This window comes from Chionomys nivalis, chromosome 15, assembly GCF_950005125.1.
Source record: "Chionomys nivalis chromosome 15, mChiNiv1.1, whole genome shotgun sequence".
Taxonomy (NCBI): Eukaryota; Metazoa; Chordata; class Mammalia; order Rodentia; family Cricetidae; genus Chionomys; species Chionomys nivalis.
The window spans coordinates 20,074,098-20,092,116 of NC_080100.1; the positions used below are offsets into that span (position 1 = coordinate 20,074,098).

General features: G+C 42.8%; 1 protein-coding gene across 3 annotated transcripts in view; it reads right to left on the minus strand.

Annotated features, from left to right (window-relative positions):
* Positions 1 to 1,090: 1,090 nt before the first annotated feature.
* The window catches only part of Drosha (drosha ribonuclease III), a 104,370-nt gene continuing 87,441 nt past the window's right edge, over positions 1,091 to 18,019 (minus strand). For all 3 annotated transcript variants that reach the window (XM_057789564.1, XM_057789562.1, XM_057789563.1), the window contains exons 30-35: positions 9,804 to 9,945; positions 7,849 to 7,931; positions 7,660 to 7,763; positions 6,157 to 6,249; positions 5,406 to 5,452; positions 1,091 to 1,976 (exon numbers count right to left, since the gene is read on the minus strand). In XM_057789564.1, coding sequence (XP_057645547.1) covers positions 1,846 to 1,976; positions 5,406 to 5,452; positions 6,157 to 6,249; positions 7,660 to 7,763; positions 7,849 to 7,931; positions 9,804 to 9,945 — 600 coding nt within the window. In that variant the 3' untranslated portion in view covers positions 1,091 to 1,845. The remainder of the gene's footprint in view (positions 1,977 to 5,405; positions 5,453 to 6,156; positions 6,250 to 7,659; positions 7,764 to 7,848; positions 7,932 to 9,803; positions 9,946 to 18,019) is intronic.

Consider the following 18,019-nt stretch of genomic DNA (forward strand, 5'->3'; position numbering starts at 1 on the left):
GAACCAGATGTAGGATGACCTGAGTTCCCTCCCTGGAGCCACATGCTGGAGAGTTGTCTGACCCAAATGTGTCATATAGGATGCTACACACACACACACACACACTTTTAAAATTCCAAGTACATTCCCTTGCATTTTGCTTTCGCTTATAACAACTGTCAAGGCCTCCCAGGGACCCAGCATTCTCCACTTCCTGTCCTGCTATCTACTGAATATGTAACTTAAAAACAATGCTCAGGTATACCTTACCAATGGCCTGAGAGACATGACAGAAACAACTGGCTCAAGGTGAGCTCTTCTCCCTCCCCAGCGCTGCCCTGCCATCCTGTCCTCAGCTTCCCTGGTGAGGGAGACACCAGAACAACCTTTTTGTTACACGCACAAGCCTGAGGGAGGCTACCCCTCCTCCCTGAGGGTGCAAAGCAAGACCTTGTGATATATTTTCTACAGCCTACACATCTCTCAGCATCTTAGCTAAAGATGGCATATCCAGTCATTGACAGTAACAGGTGTTCAACACCCCATGCCAAATAATTTGAAAAAGGCAATGGGATCTGAATATACAGCATCCCACTGACTAAATGCTTGATTGTACACGGGTTGGACAGGATATACAAATTCTATGGGTGGTGGACCCATGAGGGGTTTACTTTCTTGCCTGTCCTTTCTAATATTTTCAAAGGAACAATTCTATGCCTAAACTACATTTTAGAACATTGAATAATTTATCGTTATATGGATAAGAAACATTTCCAGATCCCCAAACAGTTCTTTCCTATCCTCCTCATCTTAGTTCAGTGATATCCTTTCAGGGAGACTGCTCTAAACCCACCTGAAACTGCACCGACCAACCTCACCACGGTCCTTGTCCCTTATATATGGGGTGTCCTTGTGCTAGCACACCTGCTCCGAGGTGGGGGTGTGGTCCGTTGTGTTCAGCTGTATCCCCAGAGCCTGGAACAGGACCTGATACATAGCAGGCATTTGACACATGATACCTACTGAAATAATGAATAAAACACATTTGTTACAAGTTTTATTTTTATTAATAAGAAACTCTTGATGTTCAGTGTAAAATAACTTTTTAAAAACTGTCTCATCTTTTTATCAGGGGACCATTAGAGAAGATGATAAAAGCTATGAAAGCTTCCCTGACTCCACACATATAAAATTAAGTACAACTTCAGGAGACCTAGACTATAAACTTCTCAAGGATTACAAACCCCAGGGCGAGCGCAGCTGCTTGAAGAATGCTCTCACACGGCACAGCCATCTCTCCCTCTGACGACTCCTGTGGCTCATGCGAGTCCTCCCGCAGCTCCATTAACTGCTTAGACATTGAAGGGGCATCTTCTGCACCAGACTCACTGCCTGGAATGGGTTAGCTGCATTATTTGCGCACAAGTGCTAGGGAAATGGCAGATGAAAGTTGAAAAATGTGATCAACAATGCAGATTGCAAAAACGTGAATTTGTTACCACGGTCAGTAGTGAGAAACACCAAAAATATCCGGTAAAGAGATGCTCCTTGTCAGCTGATAGTCTGATGTCACAATCTGAAAGAGAAGATGCCTATTCCATAGAATATGCTTTCCCGAGTTTTAATCTTTTGAAAGAGAAATAAAGGGACTAATGCAACCCACTAAATAGAAAGTCAAATACTCTGTAATAAGGACCACCCAGCAAGAAAGAGAATATTTAATCAATAAAACAACAATTGCAGTTTGACTTTGAGTTTTATTTCAAGGGGCACACTTCATTGTCTGAAGGAAACTAGGCTAGGTCTCGCTGGGCAGCAGTCACAGTTATTAGGCGACTAAATGCAGCAGTACTTCCGTGCTCGCCGTTACTTCTTTACGTCTTCAGCCTCATCGGGCTCTCTCTCTTGATGCTCTCTTTCCCATCTCATCTCTTTTAACTCTTGTCTGTATTTCCGCTCGATGAACCGCTTCTGATGGGCCATCTGGGGAAAGTTATCTGCACAAGGAGATCGGGTTAGTACTTAATAAAAGATAACCGCGAGTGCAAAGACTGGCGACACACACACACAGAGACAAACTTACACTCACCACACATACATCACTGTGTTTTATAAAACAGAGACTACAGATGATTTTGTCTGACTCTTCTGTTATTCATAGACACAGTAGAAGTCTGGACCGACATCTCTGATTCTAATTTCAGCATCTGACATAAAACCGAGAAAAGGCACCACCGCACACAGCGAGTTAAAGACCTAAGATTCGGGAGTGTTTCCAAACAGGCAGGTGCTTTAAGCAGCATTCCCTACGGTGAGTGACTTCCAGGGAGACAGGAGGGGTGAAGGAATGTGGGGTGTTACAGGGGAAAAGCTCACACTAAAAGCTTCCAATGAGAAATGCTATCACACCCTTATCTACCAAGAAGGACCGCTTCTCAGAAGAGCAAAGCCATGTTGGAGGGACGAAAGGAAGGGCCATGCTCCTAGTCACTGCGCTTGGAGTAAGTCTATCTTTAGTGCACCATGAAAGGATGAAGCTCTAGTGCAAAGGTAACGCGCGCGTGGAAAACTCGGCTTTGATGAAAGGAGAATGGTCACTCGGGACAGTTTAGCTAAATTTAGTTTGATATCTGATCTTGTATAACACAATGAAAATTTAGATGAAGATTTAGAAATTCTACAATTCGCTTGTCATGTGTGGCCAAGTGTTAGTGTGACAATGGAGCGAGAAACAGTCACTCTGTGTGCCTAGCCAATGAACACACACTCAAATGGAGGTCACAAAGAACACAAGCTACCCGGCAACACCACGGAAAAAGAACACAGCTCTGCCTGGCCAGCTAAGGGAGAGTTCTTAGAAAAGGAGTAGTCTGCATTTCACGCATGAGGAGTTGGAGGTGAGGGGACGCGGCTTGCCCAGGAAAGCAAGTCTGTTTCCTTGTCTGCTGTAGGGCGGAGCACAGTGAAGTGTCTCTGTCTATATGCAGCATGCTCCTAAATTCTCTTAGCCCTTTTCTATACCATGTCCCATCCTCACCCCAGGTTGGAGGAGACAAGGTCGAAAAGCACTTGGAAGAAGAGCAGTGGATCATAGAGACCTCATGAATCTGAGAGTCAGTGTGATTAACAACAAAACTACGAATTCAGCATGTTAGAAACTAAGACAGGAACACGGTCCTATTCTAGCAGAAATACTAAGTCCTTACATAATGGATATATTTTAACTTCAAATACTACAATTAAAAAAAAATGGTCAAACAAATCCCCAAACTCAGCGGTAAAGGCAAGTTTCTGGTAAATAAACCGCGTTTCTTCAATATTGTGTAAATGTGTCCATACTGTTCATATCTAACCATGAACAAGCTTTCAGGATGCACCCACCGCGCTTTGTTCCGAAAAGCTTTACTACACGTATGCTGTAACATATGGAAGTGTATACTGTATGTGTGTGTACACATACACTAACTACATAAACAGTAAACATCTTTCCACTCTCCGCCCCTACGCTGTGTGTTTATGGATACATATTTTCCTTTGTATCTCTGTGCCAGTCTTCAACAGCATTATCTCAAGAGCTACAAAAGCATCACATTTGGATACTCAAGAACTGGTAAACTACCGCCAGCAGGCCAACTACAGCTCTCAATCGGCTCCTGTAAATAAAACACACACATTTGACACCACCGTATCTGACTAAATGTCAGAATTTAGTAACTGAGACGGATTGGGACCCGTGAAGCCTGAATACACGCAGCTGGGCCTTTACAGAAAATGTCTGCCAGCCCTTGAGACATCATTTGCTGAGAAGCACTTGCTTAATGTAAGTGTGCAGTTTCATTTTATTTAAATATTTTGCTATTATAAATCAAGTTGTCATGATTGCCATGGTATCAGAATCTAAGTACTTCCTTAGGTTGGTGGATCCCTAGAAATGGAATCAGGATCAAAAGGCAAGAACAAATCGTTCTTAAGGACCTGATATGATGCCAAATTACCTTCCAGCATTTAAGTAATCTATTCCTGTCACTACTTTTGGGGATGTCTGTCTCCTGTCACTACTTTTGGGGATGTCTGTCTCAGAATTAGTAATTTTTCCAGTACCATTTCAGAGCTGAATATAAATATCAGAAGCTGGGGTGGGTGGACTCTATTGATATAACTGGAAAACAGAATCCCACTCTACTTCAATAAATGATGATGCATTTATACAAACGATCAATGAAAACATTCTCAAAAAAAAAAAAAAAAGTCAATGTAAAACTCTGAGTGTGTTCCACGGATGCTAGACCCTGGCAGCACTGGCTTCTGACCCCACTAAACAGTAAGCCGCTGTTTGTTGAACCTTTCCTGGAACCTCTCTGGAACCTGAGAACCAGGCCTTTAGTTGGTTCCTGAAGCATTGGTATATTGTGCCCACAGGCCCTTCTGCGTGGCCCATAGACCTCAGAGGACAATGCCCTGCATTCATGCCTTCAATTTATAAGACTAGGCAGCTCTCTACATGGTCAGTTAGGCAACTGAAATTCTTCAAAACAGGTATTCCACTAGAGACGATCTATCCCCAGAACTAAATACACAATACAGACATTTATTGTAGACACTGAACATGCCTGTGCGCGCGCCACCAATCATGATTAAAACAGCAATAAAATACAGCGCCCTCACAGCAGGCAACTAGTATGCAACTATTAAGAAAACCTGAATTTGAGCCATTCTTTATGTTCTATGACTTACAGGGCTGATCATGACACACTGGACAAAAGTGAGGAGTCTTGTTATATACATATATCATCATGAAAATGTATGTAGAAGTATGTAGTTACCATCCAATTTAAATAAGACAATGGTTAAAAACAGAAAAGAAAAATCTCCCCTTGTATATGGTTTATGCATACATAAGACTTTTTTGGTGGTAGTGGTGGGGGCTGGGGGGTTCCAGACAAGATTTCTCTGTATGGACCTGGCTGGCCTTGAACTCAGAAATCCACAGGCCTCTGCCTCCTGAATACTGGGATTAAAGTCATGCACCAATGTGTCCATTTACATAAGACTTTTATTTCATTTGTTTTGTTTTGCTTTGAAGCAAGGTCTCGTGTGGCTTAGCCTCACCTTGACCTCACAATACAGCTTCAGCTGACCTCAAACTCGCAATCTCCTGAATCCACCTCCCGAGAGCTGGAACTACAGGCATATGGGGAAACATGGTCAGAAGCTCTCAGAGGTGCCTATGCTGAGAGGCACTTGGGATGCTCTGAAGAATGAGAGCCTGCGTTATCCACTGCACACTTCTACTGCACTCCATATGGAGGACAATTATGGACAAAGTAAGATCACATTTTATCAGAACTTAACCATCCCTCACTTCCCTTCCATAAGATGCTCACTACATTCTGAAGGTACAGTCAGAGAAAAAGAAACAGGCTTACATTTCTCAAGTGCGTCCATTGCTGCTCCCATTTCTGCCTGCTGAATACTGTGGATAAAATGGTGAGGTAGACTTTAAAGGTTTGCTTCTCCAAAAACACTGATCTTCATATGCAGTGTCTAAAACTTCTCGTGATTACTTATCACAACTGAACTGCGTGGCTAGGAACATTCACAGGGGCCTGCAGAAAAGCCTTCTGTTTGCACAGAGCCTCTTTAAGGTATTTGCTCCACACTTCTAATACTGCAACAGAATATCTTCCATTTATATTAGGTCTGAGGTATTTAAGTCTGGAAGTTCTCCATGTAAAGGATAAAATATGTACAGAGAGAAACAGGCAAGCCATAGATTAAAGGGCTCAAAGAAAGGAGATAATAAATATAATTCTTTTTCTTAAAAAATGGTAAGAATGCCCAGAGCTAAAGTGATAGGAAATAAAATGTCTAATGCCTGTGCCATCCACACTATGACACCCTGTACATATCTTAAACGGGACAGAACAGACGTGTACAGCCACAGACGCAGTTCTCTCCACAAGGCAAGCCCCGTACAGCGGCACGCCCTGTCCAGGGCTAATTACCCAGGATTGCAGTGGGCTTGGAGGAGACACTAGTCCTCGGGTTCATTTTGCTATAACTGCAGACACTCCACATCCTAATTGTGCAATACAGACTGCAGAGTTTTGAAATACCAGGTGGGGACGTCCCTGAACACGGACACACACTCAGTGAGACAAGTGTCTCTTCTCGTACCTTGGTCCTTTCCCACAGCCTATCCTTTCTCCTTTGAAGTAAACAGCCACAGTGTAGGTTCTAGCATGGGAGGGCCCCACTGTCTGCAGAGTCCTACAGGAAACAACATTCATTATGACAAAATAACAAAACAAACAAAAATCTTACATAACAATAACAAGAAAAATGGAAAAAGGAAGTGGTTCGAGTTTTTGATTTGCTAACCTAATACAATATAGAGCTATGAAGCAGGAAATTTGAGAGAAAAATTTGCATTACAGTTTTATACTTTTCTCAAATAGGACTTGTATCCGAGGGCTCACAGTCTAGTATATGATACTTTCCCTGCAAATATGTAATACTTCAAAACACCTTTTAAGTGTAGAGTATCACATAATTTACCAACTTTTTAATGAATAATTGAGGGCTTTAGTTATTTTACAATGCTTATCACTGCTAAACACAATAAATGGATAATAACACCTCAAGTCACACCTGAGTGGCTTTACACCCTTTATGGATTCTTTCTAATGCCTAGTAGTTTACCGGCGAGATCAGAAAACATATTTAATTTCTGAAACATCTGTGATCATTTCAGAGATATGCTGTAATGGCAAGTATATAACACAACCACTAAAACCAAAGCTCCAGGTACTCTGGCTTTAATGACAAGGTGCAGATTTCAAATGTAAAAAAATTGATAACTCATAGGAAAGGGAAATTAAAAGTAGCCAAGAATAATAGTGGAATAAACACAGTAATCATAAAAACTATGCAAAGCAACCTCATCATCTTGATAACAAACAACAAAGTCATCCTGTCCTCTTGTGGGAAGACAGATGGATGAGCAGAGAGCACAGCAATTTCCTGTGTGTTTACACACACTCAAGGGGTGAGCACTGTGGCTTCTCAAAGGCAGTTCTTACTAAAGTCAACTTGTCTGTGCTATAAAACCCACCAAATATTGCTACAAACAATACAGAGTCCATCACCCCTACAAGGCATCAGATAAATAAAAAACTATACAGAAGAACTATTTCACCTGGGGCCTTGAGAGGTCAGCTCAGGGGTTAAGAGTACCTGATGCTCTTGCAGAAGATTCAGGTTCAATTCCCAGCACCCACCTGCAGCTTACAACCATCTGTAACTCCAGTTCCAGAAGATATGATGTCCCTTTCTGACCTCTACAGGCACCAAGCACTCATACAGTGCACATACATGAGACAAAGCATCCATACACATATAAATAAATACATCTTCAAAACCAACAAGTACTACATCTGAATTGCAATACCTTGATCTTATAGCCTTAGTACACCTTCCTGCTATGCAGCAGGTCAGAGAAATTTATATATGGGAGAGAGCAGAGACAATCAAGACACACGCACTTAGAGCTACGACAGGGGCTTACCTAGTGTCATGTGATGTCTCCTGCCTCCATTATCCTGTGCAGTCTCCATCTAAGCACATGAATGATCAGCTAAGAACAATATGGCCGACAGCTGACATGTAGCAAGCACTTACTTGTACAAGGGGATGTCCGGCTCTTTCCCTTCTGTCCTAAGGGTCAGGCAACACTGCTGCAGCTGGGACTTGGGGTCATTCCAATCCTGATTCAAAATGAACTCCTGTAGGAATCAGTCAAAGCACTGAGTAGCGTGTTTCAAAGCCACCAGAAACAAAGCACACGGTGATGACAACGCCAGGGTTTACCTTCAGTCGTGGGAAGAAGCAGACGTTCATGAAAGTATGGACATATTCCAAGTCCTTGTCAATGTACAAGGCTGCAATAAATGCTGAAAAACAAACCGTGAAATGAGCAATTCATTCATATTTACCAGAAACAGCAAGAGCTGAACTTGCTTAATTTTTATTAATCTTTTTATTTAATCACACACATACGTGTGCCAACATGGAGGAATAGGACAGAACTTGGGTCCTCCGCAAGAACCATATATGCTCTTAACCGCTGGGCCATCTCTTGGCCATAAGGGCTGAACAGTATTTTCACAAGGTTTTTGACTTCCAGACACTTATTTTTAAAAGCATAATTATTGCTTTTTCTTCAAATAAAACTGTACCCTTTATCATTAATACCAGAAGCACCAACATAGATTTGTGGTTAAAACGCAAAATCACAGAATACAGAGACCAAATTGCACTTAGCTAGGGGCTAAGTGAACAGTCTAAACCAGTGGTTCTCAACCTTCTTAATGCTATGACCCTTTAATACAATTCTCCAAATTGTGACCACAAGCCATGACATTATTTTTGTTGCTACTTCATAACTACAATTTTACTACTGTTATGAACTGTAATATAAGTATCTGTTTTCCAATGGTCTGAAATGACTCTGTGAAAGGGTCATTCAGCATTCCGGTCCCCGACAAAGGGTTGTGACTCACAGGTTGAGAACCACTCGTGCAGCAGCTATACCAAATGCTATATTGCAGACTAGGAATGGCGTCTGGGAACATAACCAAGTTAACACCAAAGACATCAAAATGCAAGCTGTAGATCAGGCGATGCTGGATAAGCACGGCTTTGGCCCAAACTTGAGACCACTTGTGTCCAGTTCCATGCAAAAGTTCATAAAGTGGGAAAGAGCTGAGAAATCTAAAGCTTCCATCTGCCAGCTTTCAGAAAAACTCAACGGTAACACAATAATCTACATAACTGGATTAATAAGTGACAATTCCAAAAATGAGTTCATTTAAAAGAATTTTAACTAAGTAGACAAATGGTGCATTTATTTAAGAGACTGAAAGTACCTTTCATCGAGCTAAAATAAAAACGCCAGTGACATTGATCACTCAATTGAATTTTACTTCCCTTTAGGTGTCTTGATTAGATTGCCTTTATATTTTCTAAGTCAGCTGCTTTGCACAGTAGACTTCAGTATCTGCATATAATTCCAATATAAAAAGCTCTAAGGCCCAGAAAATATTCTAGCTCTTTTGAAGTAATATTAGAAATAATAAAATTATGTGTATAATCCGTTAATTAGCTATAATGAAATTATAATGCTTCCAGACCATATGAGAAAATGCAAAAGATGGGGTCTGTTCGGAGAGTTTTGTGCTCACTCAAAATAATAGTTGGTAATTTTAGTATTTAGTGAATAAATTATCCTTTCTTCTGTGTCCCTTTATGAAGGGTGCTGGGCAGCAAAAACAAAGAAACAAAACAAAACCACGACTGCAATTCTCAGTGACAAATCTCCACACTGTGCTACTGCTTCGCACAAAGGGATCTGATGACTGAGAGTCAGGACAGTGGGAGGGGCAACCACCCCTGAATACAGACCAAACAAAAAGATATATTATTCACATTTCTTCACATTCACACAAAAAGCAAAAATAAATAAAAAGTAAAAACAAAAGAGGTTTCTTAGATGTTGTCATCCATGCCTATAATACCAGCATGTGGGAGGTAGAGGCAGGAGTACCCCAGGAGGTCAAGGCTACCTTTGACTATATAGGAATTTCTAGGATAACCTGGGCTATATAAAACTTTTGTTGAAAAGAACTAGAAAAAAGAGAGAAAAGGGGTTCTTTAGCCAGATCATCATCATCACCATTAGCATCATGAGAAGAGTAAACTCTAATCAGTTTAACTTAAACGTTGAACCTAAAATTAAAAAGCTTCCCACTGTAGGTAGGACTCACATTCCAAAAGGTCCGCCAGTGTCTTGGTTCTCAGGGCCACGGGCCTCTTGGTTTTGTCATTGGTGATGGCATACTCCTGCATGCCCAGCTCCTCTGCTACCTTGGCTTGAGTTCTGTTGTTCACTAGAGAACTTCGCAACAACTGGTGAGAAGGAATTGGGGCACAGTTAGACACCACTGCAGTTCCCGTCTCTCCCAGCCACCCGGACAGCGTGCCATGGAGGGTTAGCCAATGAGTGAAGATCTAGGTGGTCCATCCCCAAGGGACCGAGGGACCACTACATACTCCAAATGCTTCTACTGTCTGCTCAAGGACTCAGTCACATGCTCAGACGCTTATTTAGCAGCGGTGAGCAGGACTTTGAGAGAGGGGTGCACAGCAGCATGACTAAAATATGACTCCTAACAAGTTCAGAGCCACCAAACCAGAAAGCACTGAAACTTTTAAAAATCATGTTACTTAATTATACATCCAATGAAACATGTCCCTTTTGTGTACAGTTAGACTAATTTTAAAAACCTTACCCACTTTTACCACCCCAAACAAATTTTCCATACCCTGAAATAATCAGTTGTATCCAATGATTACAAGGGCACACCCACCAAGCAAACCTTCTTTTAAATCTAAAACTATTTCATGGCACAGGTCCTAATTTTGATACTACATGACTTAGGGAAGAGATGTTTCAGCATTATTGAATTACCTATTATTTATATAATTACTATTTTAAAGATCTACATTATATACTCTGTATCTCAGGCTTTTCATACTCAGACACTTTATCTTTAGACAAGCTTAAATACAATTTTAAGATTTAGTTTAGTTATAGACTGTATTTTCATGTGTGCATAAACATGCACCTCAAGTACACAGACGCCTGTGGAGACCATAGGACATTGGAATTCCTGGAGTGGACAGCTGTATGCTTCCCCGCATGGGTATTAGGAACAGAACTCAGATCCTCTAGAAGAGCAGCGGGCTCTTTAAACCACTGAACCATCACTCCAGCCTCAAATTTCAGAATTATTTATATATTTTAACCACAGGAATTCAAAACAGAAATGTCTACTAGGAATTTGGACTACTAAAAGGCCTCCTAGGATTATTCAAACAGTAATGTTAGACACTGCCTGAAAATGATCCATTCCAAGTGTCCATAAAACAAGTCCAATTTAAGCATTTGACACGTACTAGGAGAGAGATGGGAAGGGAGACTGGGGAAAGCAGACAGACAGCAAGATGGGAACTCACTAAACTTTAAAAACTTGACATAATTACCTCCAACCCCTAAGACTCGAGGGGACAATGCACCTAAACCTATAGCTTCCCTTACCAGAAGCACTAACAGGCTGCTGGCTCCTGGACACAGGGTGGGAGGAAGCAGCAATGAGTCATGCTAGCATCACTGCCCACAGTGCACTGTTTACTGGATGCAGGTTTTATGCTCCGTGGCTCCATAGTGTCAACAAAGCTTATGAAAATCAAGATTTATTCTCAGTGGTTGGTACTGAGTCCTTGACATTAGATAAATAAGAAACAATAAGTTCTTAATTTGTCTGACAATGATTCATGAAGCAGAAATACAACTTGATCTTCATAAGCCATGCCTGCTATTGAATTTTGACTCTTTGCCTGTCTCTGCTCCATCTTCCTGCCTGTTCCCCCTTAACTACATTCTTTCTTCAGTACGCTAGCTCTTTAAAATTAATACATACATGTTATTCTGTACAATTAATGCATACTAATAAAAAGATAAAAATTAAAACTCACGAAAAAGTTTAAAATTTAAAAGGCTAAATGTGATAAGAACAGATGGCCCCAAACAGTACAGAGCCCACCAAACCAACTTACAGAGTATATGTACAGAAAGTGCTATTCCCTTCTGTGGTTTGGATTTCATGCAGCAGTAGATGCCACAGGGATAGGAAGGATATTCTGGGAATAGAGTTGTGTTGAGCAAGTCGAATCCATGCTTTGGGTAGGGAGGGAAACTCTACAGGCTGTGTAGATGCTGTGTCCATGCTCCAGGACCAATGGCCCCATGTGAACAAGAGCACACATGTGATGGCATGTCACTGGATGCAGTGGTTTGAATAGGAATGGCCCATAGGAAGGGTTACTACTAGGAGGTGTGGTCTCGTTGGAATAGGTGTGGCCTTGTTGGAGGAAGTGTGTCACTATGGAGGCGGAGGCTAGCTTTGAGGTCTCATATACTCAAGCCAGGCCTAGTGACCCAGACTCCTGGGCCTGCGGACCAGGACGTAGAGCTCTAGGCTCCTTCTCCAGCACCATGTCAGCCTGCATGCTGCCATGCTCCTCACCAGTGATGACAATGAACTAACCCACTGAAGCTGTAAGCCAGCTCTAATGAAATGTTCTCCTCTACAGGAGTTGCCGTGATTGCGGTGCCTCTTCACAGCAACAGAAACCCTAAGACAACAGCTCTCAGGCCCAGCTGCCCCCGTCCAGTGTCACTGATCCTCCTTCTGTACTGTAGTAATGCTGCCTGACAGAGAAAGAAAGCAACTGTGGATGAAAACAGGGAATGCTTTCAGCTTTGCTTTAAAACAAGCGCTGGCAGGTCTTAAAATAACGAGGTAGCAAGACGTGAGATCTGTTAAGTCTGTGCTAAAAACTCGGAATATGGACCAGTAGCCAATGAGGAAAGGGGAACCTTATTTTTGTAGTCCATTTACGTTGGAACATGGAAGTAAAATGAGGTACTAAGACTTTACTCTCTAAACATGAACAAATGGAGGTTCATTAAAGTGGCACTTTCCATCTTTGTCCTCAGGTGAATTCAACTTCAGAATAAAGCTGCTTTTGGGCAAATCATGGTTACAGCAAGGCTCAACACCAGAGGCAAAACCTGGGAGGTTCTGAGGCCAGCATGGCAGCAGCGGAGGCTGACTGTTCACCAGGTCTGCCATGAAAGCTGAAGATCCAGCAGGATCAACAGCTGGACCCGCTCCTAAGAAAGCCACACAGATTAGCCACAACAATCACCATGGTTACAGAGATGGAGCACACAGAGCATTCTACCCAACTTCAATACTGAGGTCTAAGATGCTTCTCCGGTATTGGTACCCACATTTCTCCCGAATACTGAGGAATCAGAATTCTGAACTCTGAGCTTGGCATGCTTGTCTCTTGAAAAGAAAGTTCACATGGATTCTGATGAACTAAACATAGAACTAAAAAAGGGTGAGGTAGCTGACGGGAAAATGGCTGGCGAGGGATTTCTAGGAAAATGAACCACAGTGGCAAAAGTAGGGACCATGACACAGCAAGGTGACCACTGATGAAACTAGCATAAAAATCAGAGCCATGTGAGGAAGAACTGATATGGGGGCAAGGCTAGCAGGAGACGGAGAAAGTCTAAATGTCCCTTCAGAGGATAAGGAAGCCTAATGGTGTTGTGCAAGGCAAGATGCCGACACCATGATTACTATTTTAGTTTTAGGAGAAATCTAGGTGCTATCTACAGCAACATCAGCATTAGGTAAGATTTGCTTGCTCTTCAGTAATAGGTAAGATTCTAGAAAGTTCTAGAATTCCTGTAGACTTTATTTTAATACAAAATCTTCTGCATACCCACTTCCTTACTGCCTTCAAGATCCTTGCCTCTATCAAATACTATTCCTACCAACAATTTTTTTTTAATTAGCCCTCCTTAAAGTTTAAGTTGAAAGCAGCAACAATAAAGAGGAGTACAGCTAAGGCCTCTGTAAATCCAACAAAGGGACTGCTCATCCCTCAATGTCAAGGGTCAGTAAATATTCTAAATCTCAGATTCTGGTTATGAGAATTCAGGAAAATTCTTACAATCTCAGCACAGAAGTCTCCCACACTTACTTTAAACTTTGATTTCCATAAGAACAAGATTTCCTGGTTTAAAACATGAAGATTGATATTCTTCCTTAACCTCCCTAGTCAATCCTGGTTCTAGGAGGAAGCCATAGCCCGGGACATCAGCTACCCAAGAGGGCCACCTAGTGTACGGCAAGCACACTGGGACCTCGTATTGAGGACTTTGATAGGAGACAGTGGAGTGAAAGCGAAGTGTACGACCACAATGACAGTGATGTGCTACACGGGTCTTTCACACCCAGAGTGGTGGCTATGTGGCCTCCATTTCCCATGGTAACTACAGCAAAGGCATACGAATGACAGCTGGCAGAACGTATGTCAGACACGAGGAGCCAAATTACATCAGAGGTAGAGAAATCCTGTCGGGAGGCTGGGGGATCCACCTTTTCAGAGATCTCTGGGACAGGGTACCTGCCTGCCTGGATGATTTATGCTCTGCTGTGAGGAGACAGCAGGACAGGAGATATCGCACTTCTCACCCTGTAACCCCACTCTCTCTATTGTCCTACCTCGCACCTCTAAATGTAAGCCAGATGATTCCCCAAGTTCATCTTGCTCGTTCATTCATTCCCCCACAGGACACAGTGCCTGGCACACAGCAGGCATAGAATGAGCAGCCCCTGTCAGCTCAGCAGCAGAACCAGAGGCGAAGTAGGAAGGGGGCGCGTCTTCAACATTTGCAAATGACGTAAGACAGACATTCTGGCCTGAGTGAGGGTTTCTTTGTGGTACCTATTCACGCTGACCTTACCAGGCAGACTTACCCTAAAGAACAAACACCTGAGTGTATAAAAAGAACATCTTCCCCAGAAGTCCCAATTCAAACTCGACTTAGCTAAGGCTTAATGTATATTAACTGTATATAATCTCCATTCCTTCCCAAGCAGGCCCTTTCAGTCTTCACTCACAGGGCAACTTGTCCTCAACAACCTGCAAAACTTGGAAGACAACTACATTTGCCCTGTTGTCTGTATTCTTTGTAAAACAAGTGTATTCCCAACTGACTTTCCAATGTGATTTATTGCCACCGTGTGCCTTTAATCACAAGAAGGAATCAACCGCTGCCCTTCCCATGTGATCTCAGTAACTTGCACACATACATTTAAAAATCAGTTTCCAGTTCATTACTCGACATGTGAAGTGACACGCTGTTTCTCTGTAGAGCCACGTCCTCTGCCCTCTATGGCTTCCCCTTCCGCACACTGTCCCTCTTCCACTTCTTCTCCATGTATGATAACCCAACACATGTACTGCTGGGCTAGAGAGAAAATAAAGCAAGTTCTTATAGAACTTCTGGTCCAGTGGAATAGGCAAGCCGAAATAGTGCTTGAATAAAAAGGAACGCAGAATTTAGACTGGGGGAGGCGGTCAGGGAAGTTTCTCCTACTCCCAGAAGTCAGGTCAGAACTGCCAAGTGAGGGACTATCAGGCAGAATAATGAACTGATATCGAATGGTTTCCAAGCAGAGAAACAGCTTGCGCAAAGGTGATGGTAGAAGAGGCCTGGGCAAAGCAGGCCAGTGCAGAATGGACAGAGCATGTGAGACAGGCTGAAGAGGTAGGCAAGGCCACTGACGGTCTTGCTGGCTCTCGGGCCACTGTCCACACAGGAATCAAAGAACATTAATGTGGGGGGCTGGAGAGATGGCTCAGTGGTTAAGAGCATTGCCTGCTCTTCCAAAGGCCATGAGTTCAATTCCTGGCAACCACATGGTGGCTCACAACCATCTGTAACAAGGTCTGCTGCCCTCTTCTGGTCTGCAGACATACACACAGATAGAATATTGTATACATAATAAATAAATATTTAGAAAAGAAAGAAAAAAAAAGAACATTAATGTGGGCTGTGACCATCATTCATTCAAAGACTATTTTTTTGTGTACCTACATAATAGGAATTTCCCAATGAACCAAAACTCAGAATGACAAAGACAAAACATTTTCAGTTTATACTCTGATGAGAGAGAACTAGTGCAACACATACCTTGTCCTAGGTAGGGAGTGGAAGTGAGATTCCAGTCTAAGGGAGAGAAGTTGGTATAAGAGCAAGGACTGACTGCTCAAGCAGAGTCAGCTAAAGAGGGCTTTATTCATGAGATAACTGAACAGAGAGCTAAGGGGATGAGGAATTTGGCTACATGGATTACCCAGAGGGGACTATCATAGATAGCACAGGCAAAGTCAATGTCAAGCGGCTGGGAGAAAACTAAACAGCATTTTCCTTTATCTTCAAGGTGAAAAGAATGCAAAGTCTGGTGAAAGGAGACTGGCCTTGTCTGGCCGCACTTTCAGAATACTCTGTCTAGGGGTGCAGCTCAGCAGTAAGAGCACCTGCCTAATAATGTACAAACCTTGGGGTTCAGTTGCCAAAACTGAAAAAAAGATTCCTTCTACAGACTGTTCTGAAGACAAGGAGAGGAAAGGGCCAGGCAGAGAATAGCAGGAGAAGCAGAGAGTGCTGGAGTAGCAGAGAGTGCTGGAGTAGCAGAGAGAGGCTGGAGTAGCAGAGAGAGGCTGGAGTAGCAGAGAGGCTGGAGTAGCAGAGAGGCTGGAGTAGCAGAGAGAGGCTGGAGTAGCAGAGAGAGGCTGGAGTAGCAGAGAGAGGCTGGAGTAGCAGAGAGACGCTGGAGTAGCAGAGAGACGCTGGAGTAGCAGAGAGTGCTGGAGTAGCAGAGAGGCTGGAGTAGCAGAGAGTGCTGGAGTAGCATCAACAGTGGGGTTGTGCTCAGATGCACAAGTGACTGAGAAGTCAACAGGTATGCTCATGTCGGGGAGGTGGAAAATGAGACCAAGATAAGAATGGCCCAAGGCTTTTGGTAACTGAAATAAAGGGATAATTCATATTGGCATGAGAGAGAAGCAGGACTGAGGGTAAAAACTGTTTTCTTTAGACACATCAGTTGAGGAACCTGTTAGAAATCCAATTAGAAGTTAACATATTTATATATACCTAGATATTTCAGTATCACTATATTCCATAGCTACGAGTCTCTTTTGAGGAGAGAAAGGCTTTGGACATAAATTAGGAAGTGGCATACAGATGTTTTCAAAACCACAGGACAGACAGGATGAGGTCACCTACGGAGTGGAAATCGAAGGAAGTGGGGAGGTCTGACAACCGAGAATGGGGACAATTTTGTTGCTAGCAAACTGAGGATAAATGGCTGGTAGGTGTCCTCACAGGAGAGCTGCCGTGAAAGGACTCTTCTGGCTGAAACACATCAAATGGATTGCGTTGGGGTACAAACTGATAGAAGAAAAATGACTTCCAGCCATTCTGAGATCTGGGCCCCCTGAAAGATTCAGCTTTAAATTGCCCATCCCTGAGGCAGAGTACAGAAGTGTCCAAAAATACCAAGGCAAGCTCCTCAAAGAGTAGCAGATAATCCGGAGGAAATCTGGGGACCCGGGGAGCCCACTCCTCTTATAGAAGGATGTTTTACTACCTTGAACTTCGTATGAGTAGAACCTTAAGCGTCCCATCCTTTATAATTTTATAAATGTTATTGTTCTAACTGGGTCTCCCTGACAATCCCATTCTTCCTGTAACGTTTTGAGAGCTATGAGGAACTCACTTGGGTGACCCAGGTGGTCAGGACTGGTGGGAAGCCATGGGGGATGGAGATCAGGTAAGAGAAGGACACGTTCCAGAATATGGAGTAGCAGTTAGGACGTGGAAGGAGGCAAAATAAAGAGAGGACAGTGATGACTTCTATGTTTCTGACACACAGTACTGGATAGCTGATGTTATGATTAACCCATTGCTCAGGAAACATCAAGAAGACTGAGGTGGAAGAATAATATATTCCATCTTAGCACCGACCAGGAACTGGAGCTCAGGACAGTTCCTGAAGTGAGCCTGAAGAGATCGGTTGCAAGTTTTCTGCCAGCAAGGATAAACTGCTGACACACACGGAACAGGTCTGAGCGACAATATATTAGGAGACATGGTCTCATAGTGACCTCTTAGATGCTGACATATTTACTAGCTGTAGAGAAGAAGCTGAGCATGCAAAGGAGGCAAAGACACAGCACCTACGAAAAGAGGTACAGAGAAATCCTGAATACAGCATGAGCGAAGCCAATGGAGATGCTGTTTAAGGCGGGAGCTATCACGTTGATGTTTAAATGTGCTTATGACAGGTCATCTCTGCCTTCCCATCAGATCTGCCGGTGCTATTCACTTCTCCCAAAGCATTCTGAAACAAAACTTTATAAAACCACCATAACGTAGTTTTATCACTTACTAACACCACTCTAACAAAAACTCTAATTTGAAGACAGCAAAGCTAACAATCCCATTTTTTACAAAGCTACTTCTGGAGCAGGGTGTGCTGGACCATAC